Genomic DNA, 26,820 nt, shown 5'->3' with positions numbered 1-26,820 from the left:
TTCAAAAAAATGTTTGTCAATTATACAAATGTCAGTCAATTCAGGAAAATTGTTTAAAAAATAATCACAATTATTTTTAAAAAGATTACAAATATAATAAAATGTTTGAAAAAATTGAAGTATTCACGAATTTGAAAAAGTGGTCACAATTTCAAATAGGTGCACGAGTTTAAAAAAATGTTCATCATTACACGAAATTGAGAATGATAGTGTATGTCGTTGATACAGAAAAATGCGTTCATGATAATTGAAGATTATGATTTTTTTATTGTAATGCACGGGTCCTTTTGCTAGTTGATATACAAGTGGTCACCTGTTTTCGAAGCATTGATTTGGAGTGTTGTGCTCTCTCTCGGGTTTCCTATTGTTCTGTGAGTTCTTTGTCCAAAGGAAATTAAGGACCATTTTACGACTCACAAAATGACAACTTCTCTTATATTGGAAAATGGTAATAGTACTACTAGCATCCACACAAAAAAAAAAATACTCCCTTCGTTCATTTTTATAAGTCGTTTCAAACAACTGGAATTAAGCTGTTTAGCATGCTGTCTAAAATGTCTACAACATCTTATAAAAATAAACAGATAGAGTACTAGTAAACCTGGCTACCAAGTCAAAATTCCAGCTTGAGCGATCTTTCAAAAAAAAAAAAAAAACGATCTTCATCAAAAAATAAAAATAAAAATCCAACTTGAGCCGTTCCCCAAGCTCAGTCCCGTTCCACGTCGCCCGATTAAACATGTCAGCCAATCAACGGCGCCCGTAAGGCCACGGCACATTTCCTTGATTCTTTTTCCACATCCTGTGGCCGTCGATCGGCGACGATGTCGGAGGAGGCGCCGAGGAGCAGGGTGCTGGTGGTCGGCGCCACCGGCCGCCTGGGAGGCAGCCTCGTGCGCGCGAGCCTCGCCGCCGGCCATCCCACCTTCGCGCTCGTCCGCCCCCACCACTTCGCCCTCCCCGACTCCGCCCCCCTCAAGCCGCTCGCAGCGGCCGGTGCCACGATCCTCAAGGTAAATGCCAGTGATTCCGAGTGCTTACTGTCCCCGCCCGTGGCGCAACTTCCATCCCATCTGACCGACGTGCCAATTTGGTCCGTGTGGCTTAGGGGTCGCTGGACGATTACCCGAGCTTGCTGGAAGCCGTGCGGCAGGTGGACGTGGTCATCTGCGCGTTGCCCACCAAGCATGCGCTCGAGCAGAAGCCTCTGATTCGGGCTATCAAGGAAGCTGGGTGCGTGAAGGTGAGCTCCCATGCCTATGTATCCGCAGTTCTGCACCTACATTTTTTGGTTCTTCTAGAAAGCAGTGTATACGTATCTAAGGCCAGCTCTAACCGGTCCCCTAAAAATAGAAGATGATCTGTCCGAGTAAAACTTAATGTAGTATATTTACTCCACCAAGTTTTGGCCAGACCTAACCGATCCACTAAATGTAAAGGGGTATAATTTTGTTTTTTCTAACTTATGCGTTTCTAGTTTACATTTCAATTACTCCCTCCGTCCCAAATTAAGTGTCTTAAGCTTAGTACAATTTTATACTAGAGCTAGTATAAAGTTAAGACAGTTATTTTGGGACGGAGGGAGTACATATTAGCACATACCACTTGATAGATCTTGCTAGATGCGAGGGTGTCCCGAACTTTCGATGAGATGGTGGCTATCGATTTGGTGGAGATGATTTTGACAATCCGACTACAAACGTGCACGACGTTGCGCCTTAGCAATCGCTAAACCAATCTCCAAGAGGTTATTGACCACGCCGGAGCACGATCAACCTGACCACGAAGGTCTATTCCTGCAAGCAATCGAAGAACAAGCAAGAATATGATAATAACAATCTGAATATTGCGAATATATATGAAGTATTGATAAGGTGGGGATCCGAAAGCGGCCTTGATCTGGTCGTTGGACACAAACGAAGTACACGAAGTTGCAATGACTAACTTTTAACTAAAAAAATCCCTGTCTTTCGATGAGATGGTGGATTCGTTTTGGTAGAGTCGACTTTGACGATCCGACTAGAATCGGGCGCAGCGGCTCTCCGGCCACCGGCGCCGCTCCTTGTCCTCCTCTCGCCACACCGTCGTTGGAGGACGCCGCCGGGTGAAGCCCGTGCGGCCGACGGCGGCGGCAAGGCTCTCTCATGCGACGGCTTCCATCCTGTAGGGCAGCAGGTTGGGTGGTGTGTCAGCGTGCGCTGGGGCTCAGGATCCCGGCGACCGGTGACAGAACTCGCGTCCTCTCATGGGCGTGGCGGCGGCTACCGGCGTCGTGGTCGTTTGGGCTGCATCATCAGGCGTGGCAGCCCAGATCTGACCGGGATCCAGGGAAGCCCTGCGGCAGTTGGCCCTACCCTGACTAGCTGCTGCCGTGGGTGGCCTCGCCCCGACTCCTGGGACGCTGTCCCCGTCCACCCCGATTGGATCTGGGGCCTCCCCAGCCGGTTGTGGTGCCCCCTTCCTCCGCCCGGCTGTTGCGTACTCTGCGTAGCCTGCTGGATCCCTTCGAGCGGGGGATTCGGCTCCTTAGCGGCGCAGTGGAGGTCTGGCAGCGAGGCGGCAACGCTAGCCCATGCGCGGCGTCTGTCGACGTGCCGAAGGGAGGCGTGGATGGGTTGACAGGGACGGACGAGTGGTCATGGCCGAAGGTAATGCAAACCTATGGCAATGGTGGGGCCTGCTGGCATGCTTGAATAAAGGCGACAGTCCTAGTCTTCCTCTTGCGCCAAGACGAAGATCTGCCTGATACACGAACTTTCTGATCTGGTCGGAGTGGCGGGTTCCGGAAGGCTCCGCCGGCGAACTCCCATGGGCGTGTTATGCCTGGAGATTGCTGGATCGGGTGGAATTCGGTCGTGCCCATTGGTTCTCCATTAAGGAGGGAGCGGCGCGAAGCTCTGCTATCTGGTTCCATCAAGAGATATCTTACTCTATGGTAAAGTCAGAGGCGGAGAATGTCATGAAAGCCAAGATTGGAGGACTAGTACTGGTGATTATAGCCTACGGCACTGAGGAATTTGCTTGGAGTTTCGGGATTCGTACCAGTGGTATGTAAGTGGGGGTGACATCACAAGTGAAGTTCAAGGTCCTACCTTTCAGGATGAAAATCCAAGGTCTGCCTTAATTGGTTGTGCCTGGCAATGGTCTTATTGAAGACACTGCTTTGAGAGCGGGTATTATCTCCAGGGTGAAAACCCAAGATTTACGATCGGGCGACGACGGTACTTGTGCACTGTTTCCTTCTTGGAGGCGTCGTTTTTGGAGTACTTGAACATCAGGTGTTGTCTTGGTGGTGGTTGTGCTACTGTTGCAAGTACTGAAACTCTGTAGCGGGGCTTTTCTTTTTTAGTTTCTTCTTCGTTTTTTGGCTGTGTGCATCCGTCATGCCATTAGGGCATTGCGTTGTTGCAGAGGCTGGGTGTAATTGGTATCTCCTCGATATTAATATATACTCTTTATCAAAAAATATATATAAATTAAACATAAATATGAAGGTTCAAGCAAATCATGAATATAGTTTACAAACCGAGTTCAAAGTTAAAAACCCGAATTATTCAAATTTAAACACGCTGAATGGTTCAAATGCAGCAAATAACAGGAGAAGGCAGAACTAGGAAGTGCTATGAAGTTGCCAGTGATACTCAATTAGATCTTCTTGGAGCTAAGTATGAACTTGTCGGTTCTCGATCCTACGATGCTTTACAAGGAATGCCTGGATCCTATTTGGATACTCTGGCTTAACAGTTTCAAGGGATGCCTGGATCCTATTTGGACACGCTGGGTCAACAGGAGTCCCGTTGATGATGTACCGAAAGTTCTCAGGCATATATCTCTCATCAATGATCATGGTATGCAATATGATGCAACAAGTCATAATTTGCGATAGAACCTTGGAGCTCCAGTAGTCAGCAGGGCCACGAACAATTGCAAAGTGCTTCTGAAGCACACTGAAGGCTCTCTCCACATTTTCTGTATCTTTCCTAGCCGCTTCTTGACATTGGGCAAAGTGAATATTTTTGTTACCTTTTGGATGCGGAATTGTTCTCACTAATGTGGCCCATGGGGAATAGATGCCATCCGCAAGGTAGTAACACATTGGGTAGTTGTGCCCATTGACCGAATAGTTGCAAGTAGGAGCATCTCCTGTATAAGCCAATCAAACACTGGCAATCTCGACAACACATTCAAGTCACTGTGGAAGCCAGGCAAACCAAAAAATGAATGCCATATCCAAAGATCATTTGTTACAGCTGCCTCAATAGTGATCATTGGATTGTTGCAGTGGCCTTTGTACTGACCCTTCCACCCTGCAGGACAATTCTTCCAGGTCCAGTGCATACAGTCAAGTGATCCAAGTATCCCTAGCCATACTATTGCTTCACTCTACCATCAGCCTCTGGGTGTCTTCCTTGTTGGGTGCCCTCAAGTACTCCGGTCCAAAAACATCGACCACTGCTTTAGTGAACCTTCGAACGGCCTCCAAGATTGTGTCTTCACCAATGCGGACGTAGTCGTCAATTGCATCGGCCGAACACCCATATGCCAAAACTCGAACAGTCGCAATGCACTCCATCATGTTATGCTTCATGCACTAGCCAACGCAACCAAAAGTCCAAACTGTTAGTTTTGCAGAAGCGTCTTACCTCCCGTAGGAGGCCGCGTGGCTTTATTAATAGAACGGGGCTTATCCTGGATATGCATACAAGAGTTAGTTACAACCGTGACTTGCAAGCAAAGAAACAAAGTAAAGATAAACACGAAATATGCTAACAACTTCTATCTATCTTGCTGCTGCAACTAACTTTCAATATCTTCATCTGACGCATATCTCTGGGACTCTTCAAACGCTAGTAGCCTCCCTTAATCACAACTTTATTAAGTTGAGATTACGTTTGAATTCTTCCAATAATTTCACAGGGAGAGCTTTAGTGAAACCATCTGCAACCTGATCTTTTGAATGCACAAATCGAATACTAATAATTTGTTTGCAACTCTTTCTCTGACAAAAAGAAAGTCAATTTCAATGTGCTTTGTTCTAGCATGAAAAACTGGATTAGCTGATAAATAGGTAGCACCTAGATTATCACACCACAAACAAGGAGTTTGTCTTTGATCCACTCCAAGTTCAGTGAGCAAGGACTGAACCCAAATGATTTCAGCTGTTGCATTTGCTAGAGCTTTGTATTCTGCTTCAGTACTTGACCTTGATACAGTAGCTTGTTTCTTTGCACACCATGAGATGAGATTGGGTCCAAAGAACACAACAAAGCCACCAGTGGATCTTCTGTCATCAAGACAACCTGCCCAATCTGCATCAGAAAAGGCACTTACCAAAGTGGAGGGTGATCGTGTAAAATTCAGTCCAACACTCTGTGTGTTTTTAACATATCTGAGTATACGCTTTGCTGCTGTCCAATGTACGGTGGTAGGTGCATGGAGATACTGACATATTTTATTTACTGAGAAAGCAATATCAGGTCTAGTAAGAGTCAAATACTGAAGAGCACCTACTATACTTCTGTACCTTGTACTGTCCTCACTTTCCAATAGATCTCCATCATGAGCAGATATTTTTTCAGTGTTGGAGAGAGGTGTAGGTGCTGATTTGCAAGTTTGCAATCCAACTCGAGTCAAAGGATCAGATGCATATTTCTCTTGTGTCAAGACTATACCATCTCTAGTTTTCTTCACTCCAATTCCTAGAAAGAAGTGCAAATCTCCCAGATCCTTGAGTGCGAAACTTTTGCTTAGGTCCTTTAACAGTGTTGCTACTGCTTCATTTGAAGAACCGGTGACAATTATTATCATCAACATATACAAGCATATATATTGTCAATCCAGATTTATGATAAATAAACAGAGATGTGTCAGCCTTGGAAGCCACAGACCCCAAGGCTTGTAACCTTGAGCATAAACGAGAGTACCATCCCCTTGGGGCTTGCTTTAATCCATAGATGGCCTTGTCAAGCCTGCAAACATGAAACGGTGCATTTGGATTTTCAAAGCCTGGGGTTACCTCATATAAACCTCCTCTTCCAGAACACCATGAAGAAACGCGTTCTGTACGTCTAGTTGTCGAAGACTCCATCCCCTGAAAACAGCAATAGCCAAAACAAGACGGATAGTAGCAGCTTTGACTACTGGGCTAAAGGTGTCCTCGTAGTCGATTCCGTATCGTTGTTTAAATCCCTTGGCAACTAGTCTAGCTTTGTAGCGATCTACAGTACCATCAACTTTTCTTTTAATCCTATAGACCCACTTACAATCAATCAAATTTTTGCCTTCTTGTTTAGGTACTAAATGCCACGTTTTTTTTTGAAGTGCACTATATTCTTCTTCTATAGCTCTTTTCCACTTAGCATCTTCCAGTGCTTTTTCTACCGTGTCAGGTTCATTTGTACTGCTCAGCATGCTGCATTTAACCATACCTCTATAGTTGACCGGTTGTACTTTACCACTTTGGAGTCGTGTAGCACGCCCGGCGTGTTGTAGTTGTAGGCTGAGGGCGAGCTGCAGCATTGCGTGATGTAGGAGATCCAGCAGCCGGCGCAGTGGAGTTGGACTGCACCGCACCAGAGGATCCTCGAGGAGACAGCGATTCACCGTCGCTTGCTGATTTGCTGCTGTCGCCATGCAACCGATGTGAACCAGTCTCTGGATCTGAGTCGGCCGGGTCAGCTGCTGTTGCTGTGCCTTCTGAAGACTTGTCGCCAGACGAGCCGCTCGGGTCGGCTGATGTGGTTGGTGGAGCTGGAGCAGGTGGATTGATCTTGGCTCGAACTCCGCGCCTGACGTACGTGCGCAGGAGAGGCACAGGTGGATCCTCCTGGGATTGCTCGCCATGCAAATCCTCTTGGGATCGCTCGCCATGCAAAGGCATATCAGGCTCTTGCTGCACATGCAATACGGGAGGTGTTTGGCTGTTTTTTTCTGTGACTCCATCTTCATTTTGTCCTGTATTTTCTGCAACATGCTCAGTAGACACGGGGTTAAAAGTATGAGGATTAGCAACATTTGAATCATTGCAGTCACTATGTCCCCCATGATCAAATGGTGATGTGGGACGAAGATGCGCTGGAAGGAGCAAAATTTCTTGACGAAGACGAGCACTGGCATTAGAATGAAGCGATGCAAAGGGGAATACTGTTTCATCAAACACAACATCTTGGGAAATATAGACACGACCGGTTTCCACATCTAAGCACTTGACCCCTTTATGAAGCGCACTATAGCCAAGGAAAACACATTGTTTGGATCGAAACGAAAGTTTGCGAGAGTTGTATGGTCGAAGGTTTGGCCAACATGCACATTCAAACACACGAAGGGAATTGTAGTCTGGCTTGGTATTGGTGAGGCGTTCTAAAGGTGTTTGAAAGTTGATGACCATGCTAGGCAACATGTTGATAAGGTGTGTGGCTGTTAAGAAGGCCTCATCCCAAAATTTAAGAGGCATGGAAGCATTAGCAAGAAGAGCAAGACCGACTTCAACTATATGACGGTGTTTTCTTTCGGCAGAACCATTTTGCTGATGTGCATGGGGACACGAGACATGATGGGAAATGCCAATTTTCTGAAAGAATGGGTTTAATTTTTCATATTCACCACCCCAATCAGATTGAACGGCAATAATTTTTCTGTCAAACTTTCGTTCTACGAGTGCTTGGAAATTATGAAAGACTTCAAAGACATCAGATTTTTTCTTAATGAGGTAGATCCATGTAAATTTACTGAAGTCATCAATAAAACTTACATAATAAAAATGTCTACCAACAGATTCAGAAGCTTTCCCTCATACATCGGAAAACACAAGTTGTAGAGGAGCAGTAGATACACTAGTTGACAAGGGATATGGTAATTGGTGACTCTTTGCTCTTTGGCATGAATCACACACTGACTCTAGCTCACTATGATAGGCGAGCTTATTATTCCTAAGCACTCGAAGAACAGTGGAAAAAGAAGGATGACCAAGCCGGCTATGCCATCGAGTAGACGACAATTTTTCCGCACCAAAAGCTTGCTTATTTGATGTCCTAGCGTATGGAATCAATGGGTAAAGACCTCCTTCACATCTGCCTTGGTATATTATTCTCCTCGTGACTTGGTCCTTGATCAAAAAGAATGTTGGCCAAAATTCAATATAAGCATGATTGTCAATGGTAAGGCGATGAACAGATAGAAGATTTTTGGAGGCACTAGGAACATGTAAGATTTTTCGAAGACGAATTTTATGTGATGGGGTTTTAATGACTGAATGACCAACATGTGCAATTCTCATACCTGTACCTCCGGCAGTGTGTACTTGTTCCTGTCCACGATACTTGTCGTGGTGTGTCAGCCTCTCTAGCTCGTTGGTGATGTGGTCGGTGGCTCCACTATCAGCATACCAGTTGGTGTCGATCCCATAGGGGTTGGTGTAGGCGGAGCCAGCCATGTGTTCACCTTGTTGATGGTTGTCGTCATCTTCGTGACGCCACCAACACTCGCTGGCAGTGTGCTTGCCATACTTCTTGCAGATTTGGCATTGTTGGATGCTTTGATCCTCACCATTGGTGCCTTGGGTGCCGCCTCCATTGCCGCGGGCAGCACCTTGGCCACCGCGTGCAGCACCTTGGCCTCCCTGCCGATGAGCGCCCCTAGGGTTGTTGTAGAAGGGGCGTCCACCGCGGCCTTGGCCGCCTCGGCCTCCATTGCCTCGACCGCGAGGCATGCCTCGCCCGCATGAAGGATGGCCACCGTGCCCGCGTGCTGCTGCGTTTGCGGACGACCGGAAGCCTTCGAGCCTGTTCCTTGAAGACGCTCGAGCCGCTGGTCGAAGTTGGACAGTTGTCCAAAGAGTTCATCGGGAGTGATGGGCTCCGTTCTGTTCTCCAGTGCCGACACAAGAGGGTTGTACTCCATGTCGAGGCCTGATGTGATGAACGAGATGAGTTCATCATCAGTCACCGGTTTTCCCGCCATAGCGAGTTCATCGGCATAGGAGCGCATGCGGATGAAGAAAGCTGCTGCAGTTTGGCTCCCCTTCTGGGCGTTGACGAGGGAGCTTCTCAGGTTGTTGATGCGAGCCCGTGAAGCAGAGGCGAACATGTTGCCAAGCGCCTTCCACACCTCCTGTGCAGATTCGAGCGCAGCAACAGAGATCAGCGCCTCCTTGCTTAGCGAGTTCAGGAGATAGCTCAGCACGACCTGGTCCTGGGACAGCCAGATCGCATATGCAGGGTTGGGGACGGCAACCTCCTTTCCTTCTTTGTCGGTGGAGACGAGCTTCTCATCTGGCTTGGCGATGGATCCATCAAGGTAGCCAAAGTACCCAGCGCCTCTAATCTGTGGCAGGACCTGTGCCCGCCAGAGGATGAAATTGTCCCGAGTTAATTTCTCGGTGACTTGGGTGTTGAGGCTGGGTGCGCTGGTGGTGCTGGATGATGCCATGGGGACGAAGGGGGAGGTTGATCTAGACTAGATGGAAGAGGATGCTTTGATACCATGTTAGTTTTGCAGAAGCGTCTTACCTCCCGTAGGAGGCCGCGTGGCTTTATTAATAGAGCGGGGCTTATCCCGGATGTGCATACAAGAGTTAGTTACAACCGTGACTTGCAAGTAAAGAAACAAAGTAAAGATAAACACGAAATATGTTAATAACTTCTATCTATCTTGCTGCTGCAACTAACTTTCAATATCTTCATCTGGCGCATATCTCTGGGACTCTTCAAACGCTAACACAAACTGATGAAAAGGGCTTGGAAATCCATATATACACTTTAACACCCCCTCTCACGTGTGACACGGAAAGTCAACGTGTAAATAGACTCAGAGGTATGGCTCAAGAGGCCTATACATGGACATAGAGGGGGCGGCAGCAATTTTCGGATAAACTGCGAAAGCCAGGACTTAAACACAAGACCTTAGGCCTTGATACCATGTTAAGCTTCATGCACTAGTCAACACAACCAAAAGTATGAACTTTTGGAAAGGGCCAGGCAATCCACATGTACACTTTAACACATCAGAGGGCTTGCACTTATCTCTCCGCATGCATTTCTTTGAAGTTTGAACCAATCATCATACTTCTCAATGGCTTTTGCAATGGTCAGAAAAAGACTTGTGTGCATCCGAAAGCGCCGGCGAAAGTACTTCTCCGTATAGGTTGGATTTGGATCGAAGTAGTCTCTCATGATCTAGGCATGGCCCTCCACCTATCATGCTTGAGTTGTATGCGGCCAAACTACGATCCTCTCCTAGGCCGTCGAATATCATCATTGAAAATCATGTTAAGAGCGGTTTCAAAGTCTTCGTCGTCTTCTTCCTCTTCGGATGACGACGAGTCCTTGAAGACCATCTCCCTCAATTTCTTCATCTTCAATTCAAACAGCTCAGTTCAAAACAAAACAAAAGAAGAAAAAAAATAATTCAAAAAACTCACCTAGGCAAACCGTTGAACACTTGCAAGGCGGTGGTGGTGCACCGGCCAGCTGGCGTCGTTTAGGCCAAACCAGTGGGCGGCGACGCGTCGGAATGACATGCAACGGTGTGCAAGCAAGGTCAGATGTTGTGGCTGCCAAAGAGGAAGAACGAAGCAATCCGACGAATGGACTGTGGCAATGGCGGCGGTGTTTAACCTTGATTCTGGCGACAACGACGGGCGGCGAACGGGCTCGGAGTCGGACAGAAGAGCGGCGAGGGCCAAGGGAGGCAACGAGGTAGCGTCGGGGCAGGTGGACGGTCGCCGGGAGGTGTGCCGGCGAAGAAGGGGGGGGGGAGGTGCGAGAGAGGCAGATTTTTTCCTCCGAGCGGTAGCGGCCGTGTATAGTTACGCGCCGGATAGGAGGCGCAGTAAAAATTATACTCCTCTATTCGGTTTAGGGGATCGGCTGGGTGCTGGTTAATTTTGCTCCTCCAACGCTGGATAGTGGATCAGCTAGAGTTGGCCTTAGTAGTTGGGTAGTATTTTCCTATGTGAGTTGATAATCGCGTGCCGAATGTTCTATTTTAGAATCAAATTGTTGGGAGTTGGTAGCACCTGCAGTAGCAGAATATGACATAGTAAATGTGAAATGGAGGGGAATGGAATAGGACGAAGTGATCATTGGGCTAAATTTTATTACTTGGAAAAATCTGTAAGGAAAGCTCTACACCACATAAACAGACACAACTAAAAAGGAGACAGATATCTCTGTCCTGAACAAACGCAATTTTCAATATATCCGTCCTTTAGCAATCCGAGATTTTACGTCACAATTTTATTATCCAGAAGGAGTTACAGAAAAATGTGAAGGATTGCTTCTGATGTTGCAGTGAATTCATGCAGAGATTTATTCCAGCAGAATTTGGAGTTGATCACACAAAGGTGCAGATTTGTGACATGGACCATGGCTTCTATGAGAAGAAAGCTGAAATCCGCCGTTTAATAGAGAGTGAAGATATTCCTCACACGTACATCTACTGCAACTTCCTGATGCGCTATTTGCTTCCTTCGCTGGTGCAGCCGGGTCTAGATGCCCCTCCAAGAGATGAAGTTACGATATTTGGTGAAGGAAATACTAAAGGTCTGGTGATATTACGTCTCTCTAATCTGCTGTATGATACGTGAAATGTAAAACGTTTCTTCCATGTTCTGTTTTCCTCCTCAAAGAAGATTCTCTCTACAGGTATCTTTGTTGAAGAGAGTGACGTGGCTAAATTTACGGTGTGTACCATAGAGGACCCCAGAACACTAAACACGACATTATATCTGAGACCTCCGGGAAATATCTGCTCACTGAATGAATTGGTTAGCCTCTGGGAGAGAAAAATCAACAAATGCCTAAAAAAGATACATATAACTGAAGAGCAACTCCTTAGAAACATGCAGAGTAAGCTAACAGTACTCTTTATGAAAGGTTTTCATGATATATTACTCCCTCCGGTCCAGATTAACTGAGGCAGCTTTTGTATGACTTTATACCAAAGTTGTACTAAAGTTGTGTCAATTAATTTAGATCGGAGGGAGTAGTAGAATTGTTTCTGTTGCTTTTGTATGTGCTCTGCTGCTAGGGTTATTCCTTTCAAATACCAGATTTAACCAAATCCAACTTTGAGAAAGGTTCTGATGCTCTTTCCTGGTACAGTTGTCTGTAAATGGAAGGACGTGGTTTCGTTTTTTCAGCTAGAAAAACAAAACTGGTGGTTACCCCTTGTAATCTACTACCTCTGTTTCTAAATATAAGGCATTTTGGTAGTTCAAATTGAACTGCCAAGACGTCCTATATTTAGGAACGGAGGGAGTAGTAGAAGTTTAGATGCTAATACCTTTTTTTATCTTTCGCTTTATTCTACAAGTTCCAGCACTGACCTCTCGTTTTTCTGAACCTTAGCATGAATAATTGCAAATACAGACTCACCATGAATTACAACTCTGCTTCTATGTTTATAAGTACTTTGTGAATAGGACGTGAATGTTTTTCTTTATTTGTTTTTTTCATGTGTCTTATTCTCTCTTTTTTATTTGCAGGCGCACCGTTTCCTCTGAAAATGGATTTAATATTTATATATTCAGCTTTTGTTAAGGGTGATCACACGTATTTTGAAATTGACTCGAGAAGTGAAGGAACTCAACTGTATCCTGATGTAAAGTATACCACAGTTAGCGAGTATTTAGATACACTAGTTTAGAATGTTGGTGTCTGTATGTTGCTCATAAGTACCAACCTTTTGTTCCAATTGAAAATTTGAATGATGCCGAGAGTGATGAATGTGTACCAAGTTCTTGCGCTCACATTTTAATGTGTTCTGGTCCCTTTTCTGTTCTCTGAAAGAAGCATGGAGTGATGAATGTGCATCGAGTTCTGTGTGCTCAATAAATATATGAAGTTGTCAGATGTTCTTATTATTTTCCTGTCCAGTCTGTCCAGCCTGTTAATTAACTGGCTCTTAACCCATTCTATCCTGTCATTCCAGCTAATCTTGTGAAGCACCACCGTTAATTTTTGGCATGTGGCCATGTTTGTTCTAGAATCCTATGGATTATTTATAAGTATTTGACATTATGTATTTTTGTAATAATATAGTTAGTTCAGCAGCACTATGTGAGCCAAGAATTATGACAATAGTCTATAGTGGTTGGGTCCTGCATATTCTGGATCCTTTTAGGTATATGTTTGGTGTTCATAGGAATACATGATTATTTCTCGTATAAGCAGCCTAGGGAATGGGGCAGAGTGTCTGTTTCTTCTCTTGTGCTTTGGTTTCTTCTCTCCTTGGTGGAGTGGAAGAAAAGGACAAGAATTTCCAACACAGCAAGAAAAAGCTGTGTTTCTTGTCTTTCTCCTCTGATCCGTCTATAACTCCTGCTGTTGTTCTCCCTTTGGGCCTTAAACTGTGTATATGTTGAAAGATAGTCATACCACGCTTGGTCCTTCAGGTAACAACTTTCTGATTCATCTTCGATTCATTTGAGTCAATTTGCACTTTACATTATGTTTGTTTGAAAATTGCGACGTATTAAGAACAATATAAAATGAGGTAAGTGCAAAGGTATCACCAGATATTCGATTTGAGATACCACAGTTCTGATACTTCAATCAGATGGCATGAACAGATGAACTTACGATATGTGCTCATCCATCATCTATCATTGATCTTACGTATGCATATACATTACCATGCATGGCATGAATTTTTGGTGATAATATAGTTGCATCCGAAGCCTGACAGTTCCAACCTAAACCTTTTTGCTTTAGCCTACTTTCAACTGTTGGCAGTACACTTCGCTACCCCTGGTCAATACCATATTTCAAATTCCACCAACTGTGTTCCAAGGAGTTGATGTGTCTGGAAAGGTATCTCCAGGGCAGTACTTTCCATATGTCAGCTGCAACCTGGACTTGTTGATCTAGTTTTAGTTTGGCTTTTGTTGCACCGGATGCTTGAATTGTTCTCTTATCACAAGATAGTGAACCCGGCTACAAGGTCGCTTGGAAAAGTATTTCCCATATGTAGGAGCCAGGGTTTTCAACTTGTTCACATAAAGGCAATGACGACGTGCCCTTTTTAAAAATAATTTTCTATCCAGATATTCACTAGAATATATAATTTCTTTGATGTGTCATATGAAGAAAGTGAACTATTGCAATTTAGTACTGCCATATATCAAGAATCCCATGATAGAGCAACGGGAAAGTAAAAACCGCGGACACCAAACTAATACTACTAAGCTGACTAGTCTCTTGAGTCTGATTAACATAACAGTGGGTCCATGTTACTATGTTAGCGGAGTTTACATTTTGCGTCACACAGTAAGTTTTTGTTTTACTTATCATTCTAATGTTTTTGTCTTCTACAAGTTATGCTGGATTGCTGTCAAGCCAAATTATTTAGTAGAGTGCCTTATGACCATTGCAGTTGCATATTTGCATTGTGAACTAATTGTTGCTATGGTGTTATCATGCAGTAGAAGACAGGTCAAAAGTTACTTTGAATTTGTTTGAATTTTAAGCTAGCAATTTAAGAAAGGGTCTAGTAATTTTTCGTTGATCTCACAGTAATGCAATTTTTCTGAACTGCAGGAACTTAGATCTGTGTGATCAAGTATGCTAGCTGCAGATAGCAATGCAGGGCACAATAGGCAGTCGACACGCCCCAAAAGTGGCTATGAACCTTCGGATACAGAAACTGAGTGGCATGATAGCCCTTGGAATGATGCAATACTGAAATCACAGCGGACTCGGCTGCCTAAAGATCCTGGTAGGGACCCCCAAGTTGGTGCTAGAAGACAAAACACATCTCCGAACCGAGTAAGAGATTATCCTGATGAGAAAACTTCAAGCTTGAGGAATAACCGCACTCCTCCCAGGGTCACCGAACAAAAGCGCCATACTTCCCCATATGCTGGTGGAAAGAATGAATCACGCAAGAAGAGCAGCCGGACACCTCCCAGATTTCGGTCTTCTATGGAAAAATTTAGTCGATCGTCGATCAAGGAGAGGATATCCAGTAGCCGGTCAATTTCTACACCGAAACTACGACCACATGAGAAGGAACACCCTTCTAGAGTTCCTGCATTTCGTGGCACTCCTGTCTCAACACAGGCAGAAAGAGACTCAATCGATATTATGAAAGCTGGTTCACATGCAGAAAATTGTTCCCCAGAGACCAATGAGTTGATTGCAAATAGCAAGGGGCCTAGTTCCAAACATAATGAGTATATATGTACAAGCACAGAGTCTACAGGTGACATCTTCTTCTCCCGTGACTGTAGGGCCCCGCTTGCAAAAACATTAGTAAAGAATAACAGTATTGACAAATCCTTCACCTCTGATTCAAACGTCGATGATGCTGCTGTTACTCAAGCAAATAGCACTAATTTGGCCCAGACATCACAGTTTGTTTCAGTCAGGACTGGTTTTTCACGAACTACAAACACCAGCTATGCTAATGGTCGGCACTCCCAAGTTAAGAGTGGCACCAATTTGAGTAGGCAGTTAAACAGTGAACGATTTAGTGGGGACAGTGGAAAGTTCAGTGATTTCACTGGGAAACTAGTTGGAGGCGTCATGAAATTCACCTCTAGCAGGCAGAAGAATCAAAATGATGCTTGGTTTCCATGTGTGATTGGAAAGTCATGCCGTAAGCCAGAACCGTCGAACCATAAAACAAATGATGATTCTGAATCAACTTTTATTCGGAAGGCACTTGTTGTGGAGAAGATTAGACTTTTCTGGGCTGATAAATATCGTCCACGAACTTTGAGTGGATTTACTTGTCACAGGGAGCAAATTCAACAGCTTAAACAATTGGTAACAAACTTCAAGCTCTTTCCTAACTACGCAAAGCATACATTTTTAATTCACTATCTAATTTTGTCATTAAACAAGAACTGTCTTTGTTAATTTCTCAACCGGAGTATTTATGCTATGGTTCAAAAAAATAAGCCGAAAGACTCCAGTTAATCTCATTTTATCGTCCAGTTAAATTAAATCCAAAAATAGCTAATCTGCATAAATTTGCTAGGCAATTTCATGGCCACCCTAAAATCTACAGATAATTGTTCCAGTAGCTCAATGTTAGCTATCTAGTCTTCTACTCCCTCCTTTCTGGTTTATAGGACTTAAATCTGAAATCTCATCAACCAAGGTAAATTGTGAGTGGATGACACTAGTTTTAACTAGCCAATGAAATATTTTTCACATATTCAACTTTCGAGGCAATAAATGTAGCATCCTCCCTCTTATTGGACTTACATGGTGCATGTAGAAGAAGATGCATGCATAGCCACTAATTTTCTTTTCTTCTCCCTATGAATTAATTATGGTGTGAGACTCAAAGCACTTTTAACTTAATTAGACTCAAAATGAGCCTAATATAATGGAAATCTGAAATTTTAGAGATCAGCCCTATAAACCGGAAAGGAGGGAGTAAATGCCAGTTCCCCTTCTTGACAGGTCCCCCCTGAGTTTTGCCCTCATATCATTCTCAAAGGACCTCCAGGGTCAGGAAAGAAATCATTATGCAGAGCAATACTCACTGAGATCTTTGGTGATTCCTCTCTGAATGTACAACTTCAAACACTGCAATGGTAACCATATTTTATATACTACACATTATAGACCACATTAACTATTTGTTATTGCTTTTCCAGGTATCTCACTATTTGAAGAGTTGCAATGGTCAGGTTAGTTCTATCATGGACGAGTATATCTTATACAGTTGTTTTAGGCACTCTAGGATATTTGGACATCCCATAACTTGAGTTCATTTTAATGCAACATTCCTGTCAATTGCAATCATTGCTCTTTGTAGTTTGCATAAAGTAATCATGGCTTTCTTTCTGGTTAGAAGACATTGTAAAAGGTTTCTTGTTTTTCGAGAAAACGCAAAAGACTTTTGCGTTTCATTTCATTGAAAAGATAGGGGTTTGAGTTACAATCCTCCTAGGAGGTAGTTACAGGGCTAGAAAAGAAAATCAGTGGACGTCCCAGGTCTGTGGGATCGCGGCTTTGAGGCCTTGTGCGCCGGCTTTGGCCCAAAGCGCTGCTTCCTCCTTGATCTTCGCTATCAGGCTAGTGGTCGAGGGGCGACCTCTGTCAAACACGCAGTCATTCCTGTGCTTCCATGTCATCCAAGGCACGAGCAGGGTCATGGATGCGAGGCCTTTGCGCATCAGCTTCGGCGTAGTCCGCCTCGCGGTGGTCCACCAAGCATTGAGTGATTCCTCGCCATCGGGTGGGCGACAGGGCATCCTCGGCCAGGCCAGGGCCTCGTGCCAAACTTGTCGGGAGAATGGGCAGGCGAGGAGGAGGTGGTGCATGGTTTCTGGTTCCTGGTCGCATAGGGGGCACCGTGGGGGATGCTGTAACCCTCTTCTGGCTAGCCGGTCAGCCGTCCAGTAGCGATCGAGCTGGGCGAGCCAATGGAAGAATCGGACGCGCGGCGGCGCCCAACATTTCCAGGTGAGGTTCCGGGCATCGCATGAGATGGAGCCGTGGAAGGTAGCTTTGTAGGCCGATTGCGTGGTATAAGTGCCGCTTGTAGTCCACTTCCATAGCAGGTGATCAGGCTCATTGGAGAGCGTCGTGTGTTTGATCTTGTGCCAGAGCTGTAGGTATTGGCCAACCTCTTGGATCCCGAGCACGCCATGGATATCCCGTGCCCATTTGTGAGCTTGCAGCCCGTCGGCCACGGTCCGTAGCTTGCGCCGGTGCTTGGGGATGCATGCATGCAGCAGGGGCGTGATTTCGCGGATGGCACGTCCCTCAATCCATCTGTCTTCCCAGAAAAGGGCCTGCTGGCCGTTGCCGAGCTGCATGGTGGTGGAGGTGAAGAAGTCGCGTTCCTCCGCCGAGAATTGCAGGTCGAGGCCACTCCATGCTATGGTGTTATCAGTGCGGCTGAACCACAGCCAGCGCATGCGCAGCGCAAGGCCGGAGCGCTCCAGGTCGCGGACGCCGAGGCCACCCAATGAGATTGGGCGCGCGACACGCTGCCAATTGACATGGCAGTTGCCGCCATTGGCATCAGCGCGCCCTGCCCATAAGAACCCCCGTTGGATCTTCACCAGCGCTTTGACTGTCTTTTTCGACGGCGCGAGCACGAGTAGCTGGTGAATAGGGATCGCGCTCAGGACAGCTTTAACAAATGCGAGGCGACCAGCCTTGTTCATGAGGTGCGCCTTCCAGCACGGGAGCATGCCGGCGGTCCTGTCGACGACGGGCTGTAGCTGGGCTGCGGTTGGGCGCCGGATTGTCAATGGGATGCCCAGATAGGTGATGGGCAGGTCCACAATGGGGCACCCAAGCAGGTCGACAACGGGCGCGGCCGCGACAGGGTCGCAGCGAATCAGCGTGGCAGAGCTCTTCAGGAAGTTAACCTGGAGTCTAGAGGCGCGCCCGAAGAGTTGCAGGATGCTCTTTACCGCCTCGATGTCGCCGCGCGAGGGGTGGCAGAAGAGAATCACGTCGTCGGCGTAGAGCGAGACAACGGGAATCGAGCGGTGGGGGTGCAGTTGCTGCAGGATGCCGAGCTCGGTGGCGCGGTGCAGCAGGCGCCCTAGGGTGTCCACCGCGAGGACGAAGAGCTGGGGTGACAGGGGGTCGCCTTGTCGTAGACCGCGGCGGTGCCAGATGGCGGGGCCAGGCGCGCCGTTTAAGAGCACCTTGGTGCTGGCTGTTGAGAGAAGAATCGCCAGCCAATCCAGGAAGCGATCGCCAAAGCCGTATTGGTGCAAGACTTCGAAGAGGAACGCCCAGCTGATCGAGTCGAAGGCGCGTGCTAGGTCCAGCTTCAGAAGCACACGAGGGGCTCCAAGTTGGTATAGCAGGCGCGCAGATTGCCGCACGAGGACGAAGTTCTCGTGTAGGCTGCGCCCTGGGATGAACGCGTACTGGTTTGCGCTGACGAGGTCATTGAGCTTGGGGGCGAGGCGTAGCGACAGGACCTTCGCGAAGACCTTGGCCACGAGATGGATCAGGCTTATGGGCCTATAATCAGCAAGGCCAGTCGCGTCCGCGCGCTTGGGGATCAGCGTGAGGAGGGCCTGGTTCAGGGAGCTGAAACCTCGTCCCCTTAGCACGTACAGCTGCTGGAACACGTCGAGGAAGTCCTGTCGAACAATGGGCCAGCAGGCGTGCAGGAATTCGGCGGTGTAGCCATCCGGTCCTGGTGCCTTGCGCGCTGGCAATCGCTTCACCGCCTGCCAAATCTCCTCGGCGCAAAAGGGCGCATCGAGGTCATCTAGGCTGGCCGGCGTGATGAGATCTGAGAGGTCGAGGGTGCACTCTCGAGACACCGTGGAGCCAAGCAGGTCGTCGAAATGTGCAAAGGCCGTAGCAGCCATGTCGCTGGGGTCGGTAACCACGTCGTCGCCCACGGCGAGGCTGTGAATTCTGTTCTTCTGCCGCCGGTACGTGCATTGGCGGTGGAAGAAGGATGTATTGGCGTCGCCATCCTTGAGGAACGCGACGCGGGCTCGCTGTCGGGCGATGGAGCGCTCGAGGGAGGCGAGGCCAAGGTAGGATGCTTTAATCTGACGGCGGAGCCAATCCTCATGCGGGGATAGCATCCTGCTCTCCTGCGCAGTGTCGAGCTTGAGGAGGATCTCCCTGGAGACTGCGAGCTTGAGGCGCACGTTGCCCACTGTCTTGGAGCTCCAGCTCGTCAACTTGCGTGCAGTAGCCTGCATGCGGAGCATGAGGCGTCAGAAGGGATCGTCGTCATGGACGGAGACCCACGCTTCCGCAACCATGTCTTGGAAGCATCGAGACGTGTCCAGAAGTCCTCGAAGTGGAATCGCCGATGGGTTGGCGCTACCGGGGAGCAGTCGAGCAGGAGAGGGCTATGGTCGGAGACGACCGAGGCGAGGCAACGCAGGTGGCACTCACCGTGGAGCTCCTCCCAATCCGCAGTGCAGAGGACCCGGTCCAGATGGACAAGCGCCGGGGGCGATTGCCCGTTCGACCATGTGTAGCGGCGTCCATTGAGGTAAACCTCTTTGAGCGCAAGGTCGTTGAGCACGCGTCGAAATCGACCCATCATCCGGCGGTTGACATTGCCATTGTTTTTGTCTTCGTCTCGGTAGATAAGGTTGAAGTCACCACACAACATCCACGGCCCAGGGCACTCGACGCGAGCGTCGCGGAGCTCCTGCAAGAAGGCGATCTTGCCAGCATCTTCTTGTGGGCACCCTAGTAGATGACGACAGTGATCCACCAGGGAGTACTTGCTCCGGTCGGAGTGGAAACCCTAGTAGATAGGGTATTGGCAGTGAAAGAAGGATCGGTGATGGTCACCTCTCTACTTTTCCATGCCAGCAGGATGCCGCCGCGGGTCCCAGTCGCGGGGAGGTATACATAGTCGTCGAATACCGAGCCTAGGGTCTCGAGGACAATCGACGAGCAGATCAATTCCATCTTTGTTTCTTGAAAGCAAGCGATCGAGGCACTAGTGGTTACAATCAGTGATCTAATGGCGAGACGACGGGCGCGCATGTTCAGTCCGCGCACGTTCCACACAAGGATCTTGGGGCCGCAATTCATGGGACAGGTATCGATGGAGGGGCGCAACGCGCAGCTATGCCTCGATCGGGCTGCCCGCGATCACCGTTGTGATCGGCGCCGTTGTGGGATCGGAGGGGAGCTCATGATCAACCAGCGCGGCGATGGCGGCGAGGACGGTTGTGGGGAGCGGGGTGGCGAAGAGCCCGTCGTAGGTTTGCATCTCGGCATCGGTGATCCTCTGATGGATCCCGACGATTCCCAATGTGCGCTGGATGTGGACTTGCGCACGCCGCTCGGCCGTGGGTGGACCGACGGCCTTGCATGGCACTGACGAAGCAGAGCGCCCGCGCCTAGGGGGAAGACGAAATTTGCTTTACTTAGTTTTGTGCGGTCTTGCTTGCTAGCTGCTCGTCATTTTAGCTAAAGGATAGGAAAGCCATTTACAGGGACCACTGCAAGTATTGAGCCAAAATCATATTACTTCTCAAATAAACTTTGTAAAATGTTAAATATGTACTTCATGTCAAAATGCATCTGTAAGTCCATAGAGGTCTAGTTTGTGACTCATGTCTTGTGTTGTTCAGCATTTTAAAAGAAATTACGTAATTTCTGCAATGTTGATGTTTGCAATCTCTTTTCTAATTAATTTCCATGCCAGGTTAGCATATTTGTTTTCTCCGAGATAATATAAATTCGAACCATCATTTCATCTAAACACTTTTCGTCTTGGAGCGGAATAATAACATAAATTCTTCATTGCACAACATTCAACTTTTAAATGTGTGCATATTGCATACCATGTGGTACTACCATCTAATTATTCTACAATTTGATGTATCCTCTCAGTTAAGAAGAAAATGTTTTTCATCATATTATGCATATTAAAAGAACACCACATGTTCCCTCAAAAAAAAAACACCACATGTGGTAATTATGTTATAGGAATTTAAAGTGAGGATGGGTTCCCCTGATTTTGGCAGGGACCTGCATCTGCGCCCATTTTTGTCCCATTGTCATCAAGTGATCACCATGTCGAACTCAATATGAGGTCTCAATCCAAGCATGCTAGATATGCTTTGACAGCTCTGGCAAATGAAATGTCAAGTAAGCATAAAATCACTGAGATATCTGCAACAAACAACTTCAAAGGTATACTTGCATCTTCCCGAGTGCCATTTTTTAAATCTCTTCTTTTGAGATCTTCCTAACATGCTTATTTGTTGATTCCAGTTCTTGTTCTGTATGATGTTGACAAAGTTAGTGAGAATAATCAGCGTTTGATAAAATGGATAATTGATTCCTCCTCTGATGCATGCAAGATAATAATGACTTGCCAAGATGGCCCCAATCTTCTTGATTCTATTACAAGCCGTTGCAAGCTTATTAGCATTGGTGTGCCAAATACACGTGAGGTGAATTTTCTCGATTTTTTGTTGTCCTTTTCATTAGACGGATTGGTTGTCTATGCAGATTGCAAAACAAGTATCTAATGCATACTTGTGATTTACAGAATTCCAGTGAATACAATACATATTAACTTCTTACCAACTAGCTAAGTCCCCAATTTAAAAACACAGAAATGAGATATAACACTAACACTGCAGTTTGTTCCGAGAACTATTAAGATTGATGACTGCCGGGGTCCCATATGTCATAACAAAATGGGTCACTGATGGGGTTGATGTCTTTTTCTCTATTTATAGGGTATTGCTAGTCTGCTAGAGATGCTTTAAAGTGCCTCTAATAGTCACTGTTGTAAGATCGGGCAACCATGGTAAAGGTAAACCTAACATACTGTTGGAACTTCAAATGTTCCATGATGTGATCCAGGTCTGCCTGGTATGCACACTGCATGACAAAGTGTTTAGACTGTACTAAGCATAATGTGACGTCAAATTATTACAGCCCAGTCTCATAACCTCAACACAGTTGAAGAGAAGAATGATTGCATTACAATCCAACCAAGATAACGATGACATATTTCAATATATATTAGTAGAACTCCAATACATTATTTATCATAAAACAACAAGAATACTTTTTTTGTGTGTGAACAATTCTGTCTCAAGAAAAGAGTACTGCGAGTCTCAACACCCAGTCTTTTACAAATTCGCCTACTGTATACGCTTGTCCCATCTGGGCTGTTATTCTATGATAACATTTTACTACAACAAGATTTTGTACTGGGTTAGTCCAGCAAAGCATTACAACTCAATGACAATAGGGGAGTTTGTCAGATCAATAATCTTGGGGCAAATGCTGGCCGCTTTGCTGCAATCTCTAGCAAACCGGGCGACTGGTGTAACCAAGTCTACCACATCAATTTCATGGAAGAAAAGGTTACCATCGTCTGAACCTGCCTTCAACACTGGAGATGCTTGCCCTGTCACACAATTTACTGATCTTCCAGCAGCATCATTGCTGCACGAGCTCGAGGAACATCCAGGTGGTGTTCTAGACACGTGCAGCTCCGGTGTTTCGTGAATTCCGCTCCATTCCATGTAACCGAAGTCATCAATGGGATATTCAACATCAGAGTCAGCGATTCTGGTTTCTTCTTCCACTGGTTGGGCCAGAGAGGATTCTGAAATTCTTGATCCACAAACCTCATTCCGTTCCATCGGAGCAAAAAACTCATCAGTGTCTGATTCACCGAAGTCATCAATGGTATATTCAAAATCACAGCCAGCAATTCTGTTTTCTTCTTCCACTGGTTGGGCTGCAGAGGATTCTGAAATTCTTGATGCAAAGACCTCACTCCGTTCCATTGGAACAAAAGAGTCATCAGTGTCTGATTCACCTCCTACAATTCCGGTTTCCAAATCCAGTGTCCGCAAACCATGATCAGAAGCATCACCGCCAACAGCCGCATCTGGTTCTTCTTCATCCTCTCTAGGCTCCATAATATCGTCCTCGGATGAAAGGCCCTCGACGTAGCACGGGAGATCCTCCATCGGGCTAACGACAGTCTTCATGTGGCAGGGGAGGGCTGGGCAGCCCGCGGTGAACTTGGTATTCTTGGTGGAGAAGAAGTTCACCGTGAGATTCAAGCTGGCAACACACACAGACACAGGCATCAGAACAGCCGTTTCACTTCAGTATACTGTTGCTACTCAATTCTGTCCCCAAGAAAAGAATCCATGGATGGAGCAGCTAGAAATGCAGAGACAGGAGAAGGAGAGAGGAGCCTTACTTCTCCCAAGAAGGGAGGTTGAGCATGGTGTAGGCGAGCTTGACCTTGTTGCCGATGCCGCCCAGCGACTTGAATTCGGCGGCTGCCTTGCGAACGGCCAGCGACTCGGTTGGGTGCTGCCACGCCCACTCGAACTGCAGGCCAAGAAACACGCGTTTAGTAAAAAAAAAAAAAACAGAGGAGCAGCCGTGATCCATCACGGAACGAAGTGAACCTGCGAGATGAGATGAGATGGAGGAAGGGTTGGTTAATTACCTGGAGGGCGGCGACGTTGGTGGGGAAGCCGTAGATGCAGAGCATCATCTCCCAGGGGCGGCCGCGCTTGGTCCGCCAGGCGCCGCACCGGAGCTCGCCGTTGTGCTGCCGGATCCGCCGCCGCGGGTTCACCGTGAACCTGCCACACGACCATCAATCAGATGCAAGAAGCAAAGATGAGATTTTTTATTGATGCGAGACGAGGTGGGGGGTGGGGGGGGGGGGGTGGGGAGGGGATACCCGATGTAGGTGCGGCTCTTGCTGCGCGGGCAGAGCGACCGGAGGAGGTAGCAGCAGAAGAAGCCGCCCCCGCCGGCGGCGGCTTTCTCAGGCCCGTCTTTGGTTTCCTCGTGTCCGTCGCCGGCCACGGCCGCCGCCTTCGCCACAGCACGCGGCCTCCTCTTGCCCTTGCCCGCCATTCCCCTTCTTGCCCTACCCATCTCTCTCTCTCTCTCTCTCTCTCTCTCTCTCTCTCTCTGTTAGCTGCCTGATGCGGATTTGGGCGAATTGGATGAGGGGATTGCTCCGAGATGAAGGCTTCCTTTCCGATCCCCTGTGTGGATTTACAAGCCAACGGCTCTTTTTCAACTGATGGATTTACAAAATGTTTTTTTTGAGAGAGAAGCCTCACTTGACCCAGTCGTCAGACGCGTGGCGCTTGGCTGGCTACCGAATTCTCTTTGTGGGCTGGACCCCTTCCAGGGCTTCGCCCCGGGCCTCCGTCAGGAAGAAGGTCCAAGGGCCGGAGATTGGCAGACGGCCGCCAGAAACCGTAGCGCGAAGGGCTCGCGAGGAAGGAAGGAGAGGGTTAGAAAGGCGGCCACGAAGGTCGGGGCGTGCTGTGCCCTGCCTGGCTGCAACACGTGAAAACAAATCGACTGCTGTCAACGGGGACCTACCTGGCAGCCACCCATGAGAGTGTCCTGTATCCACCGGGATTGAGGGTTCCGTTTTATCTTGATGAAATGAAACACGGATGACTTACAAATATGCTTGCCTGCAGTAATCTGTCTTTCATTCCATCTTCCTGTCAATGGACGACTTTCATTTGCGAATGCATTGCATTACCTGACTTGCAGATTTTTTTTTTTTACTCAGGTTGTGGAGGTTCTCACCCACGTATCAAAAAAGGAGAGTTTCGATCTCCCCGCAAGTTTGGCTTACACCATTGCGACTCGATCCGCTCACAACATGAGGGAGGCGGTATTGGCTCTGGAGGCATGCAAAGCTAACAAGTATGCTTTGTACTAGTAGTATTTGTCCCTTCTCAAGCCTTCGTATTTCCTTCGGTTTTGTATTATGATGATGATCCTAGCATGTGCTCTTCACTTACATTTTCCCCTTTGATCTACCAGTTACCCCTTCGTTGATGGACAAGCTATACCACTAGGATGGGATGGTGTTCTTGAGGAACTCGCAGCAGAAATTTTAGAAGATCCTTCTCCCAAAAGGTTTGCAGGAGTAAAACAATATTTAGCCATGAACGTTTTCATTGTCCTTCCTTACTTCTCATTGGTTGTGAACATGTTATCGGTAATACCTTTTACGTACCACCAATGTTTCACTTTATGAATTGCTGCATCTTTTATCAGTCACCATTGATTTATTTATTTTACTAACATGGGAAAAGTGGTATTGAACTGTGTGATTACATTCGCAGCCTTATTTGCTAACGCGTCAAAGTATTACACAGGTTGTTTTTGGTACGAGGCAAGCTCCAAAAACTCTTGGTTGAATCCGTGCCTCCTAAACTTGTTCTCCAGGTACGAGTTGTTCAGATTTAACCTCAAGGATGCTACTATATAGCTCCACATACATAACCGTAACCGCGTGATTAAACACCGTTCTTGATTATTATTTTGCCCGCAGAGACTCGTAGAGCTGTTCCTGAAGGGAATCCATGCTAACATAAAGAGGGATGCTTATTACTGGCATGCCTACTACGTAAGTTTCCTCGGCATATTTCTGTTCTGAATGGACTTTCCCTGTGAGCTATGATAGCCACGCACGATGATGCTGAATTTCAGGATAAGAGGCTGCCGGCTGGTGCCAGTGCACTGCTGAAACTGGAAGGTAATTTGGAGCATCTGCACAAGCAATGACTCGTGTTATCTTGTAAACTAAAACAGCCTGAAACCATGACAGATTGACAGTTATAATTCTTGGCTTTGCTTGTGCAGAATTCATTGCCAAGTTCATGAGCATCCACCGGAAGAGCTTGGCACCCGATTCATGAAGATTCGACCGGACCAGCCGAGAAAAAGTTGGCATGTCCGGACGCAGTTCAGCTGAACCCTGCAGCCAGTATGTATTTGGTTTACCGGCCATGGAGCCTGCCGGCGTGGCGGCGTATATGCTAGTACTAGTCATATTTGAGAGTGGGGAAAACGAAATGAAACGAAGCAGGACTGGAACCAGTCCATTGTGCGCTAAGAGCATCTCTAGCACATCCTTTATATCGCGGATTCTTATACTGTGTTTACAGTTCGAGATTGTGTTGAGATACGAGTCAAAAACAACCGCGGCAGATTAGAACCCGTAAATTTCAAAAACACACCTTCGTGCATGAAATTAAACTAGTTCATGTTGAAGATATGAGCAATTTACCATAGGATCTTATTAAAAAAAAAGGAAAAACATGACCATCATAAAATAGATGAAACAATACATGACAAAAGACATGTGCACACAACCCGTGACGAGGCGGGCGACGGAGGAGGAGCACGCGTGTATGTCTCTCTTGTTCTTAAGCTCATACATGTGTGAAAACATCCTCCCTTATAAGGAGGTCCAACTCCTACTAAACTAGCAATGTGGGACTAAATTTTTCCATCCCTTGCCTTGCACAAATGGGTTGCGTGGGGCTTTAGTATTTATTAGGAATTTCTGAAACTATATATTGGGCTAGCC

General features: G+C 46.8%; 3 protein-coding genes and 1 non-coding gene across 5 annotated transcripts; 2 read left to right on the top strand and 2 right to left on the bottom strand.

Moving 5' to 3' along the window:
- Positions 1-777: 777 nt before the first annotated feature.
- On the top strand, positions 778-12,805 carry LOC123401120 (probable pinoresinol-lariciresinol reductase 3). Of its 2 annotated transcripts, XM_045094845.1 has the most exons (6): positions 810-1,013; positions 1,109-1,243; positions 11,303-11,341; positions 11,480-11,540; positions 11,643-11,846; positions 12,485-12,805. In XM_045094845.1, the coding sequence occupies exons 1-6, from the start codon at positions 825-827 to the stop codon at positions 12,643-12,645; spliced, it is 789 nt and encodes a 262-aa protein (XP_044950780.1). In that variant the 5' UTR covers positions 810-824; the 3' UTR covers positions 12,646-12,805. The 2 variants fall into 2 exon arrangements, with proteins under 2 accessions (XP_044950779.1, XP_044950780.1); XM_045094844.1 differs by having other exon boundaries at positions 778-1,013; positions 11,303-11,540.
- LOC123406598 lies at positions 8,808-8,947 on the bottom strand. The gene has a single exon (XR_006612265.1). It is a non-coding gene; the product is annotated as a small nucleolar RNA Z247 (small nucleolar RNA).
- A 161-nt stretch (positions 12,806-12,966) lies between the features above and the next one.
- Positions 12,967-26,442, top strand: LOC123401118. Its single transcript, XM_045094842.1, has 11 exons — positions 12,967-15,767; positions 16,413-16,523; positions 16,610-16,642; positions 21,443-21,611; positions 21,693-21,874; positions 25,009-25,145; positions 25,266-25,361; positions 25,604-25,673; positions 25,780-25,854; positions 25,938-25,983; positions 26,091-26,442. The coding sequence occupies exons 1-11, from the start codon at positions 14,562-14,564 to the stop codon at positions 26,144-26,146; spliced, it is 2,181 nt and encodes a 726-aa protein (XP_044950777.1). The 5' UTR covers positions 12,967-14,561; the 3' UTR covers positions 26,147-26,442.
- LOC123401119 lies at positions 22,430-24,644 on the bottom strand. The gene is made up of 5 exons (XM_045094843.1): positions 24,542-24,644; positions 24,151-24,463; positions 23,911-24,049; positions 23,656-23,789; positions 22,430-23,513 (listed from the first exon to the last, which is right to left on the bottom strand). Exons 2-5 carry the CDS (start codon positions 24,348-24,350, stop codon positions 22,667-22,669), a joined length of 1,320 nt encoding a protein of 439 aa, XP_044950778.1. The 5' UTR covers positions 24,351-24,463; positions 24,542-24,644; the 3' UTR covers positions 22,430-22,666.
- Positions 26,443-26,820: the final 378 nt, after the last annotated feature.

Source organism: Hordeum vulgare, chromosome 6H, assembly GCF_904849725.1.
Source record: "Hordeum vulgare subsp. vulgare chromosome 6H, MorexV3_pseudomolecules_assembly, whole genome shotgun sequence".
NCBI lineage: Eukaryota > Viridiplantae > Streptophyta > Magnoliopsida > Poales > Poaceae > Hordeum > Hordeum vulgare.
This window is presented reverse-complemented; position numbering and strand designations above follow the sequence as displayed.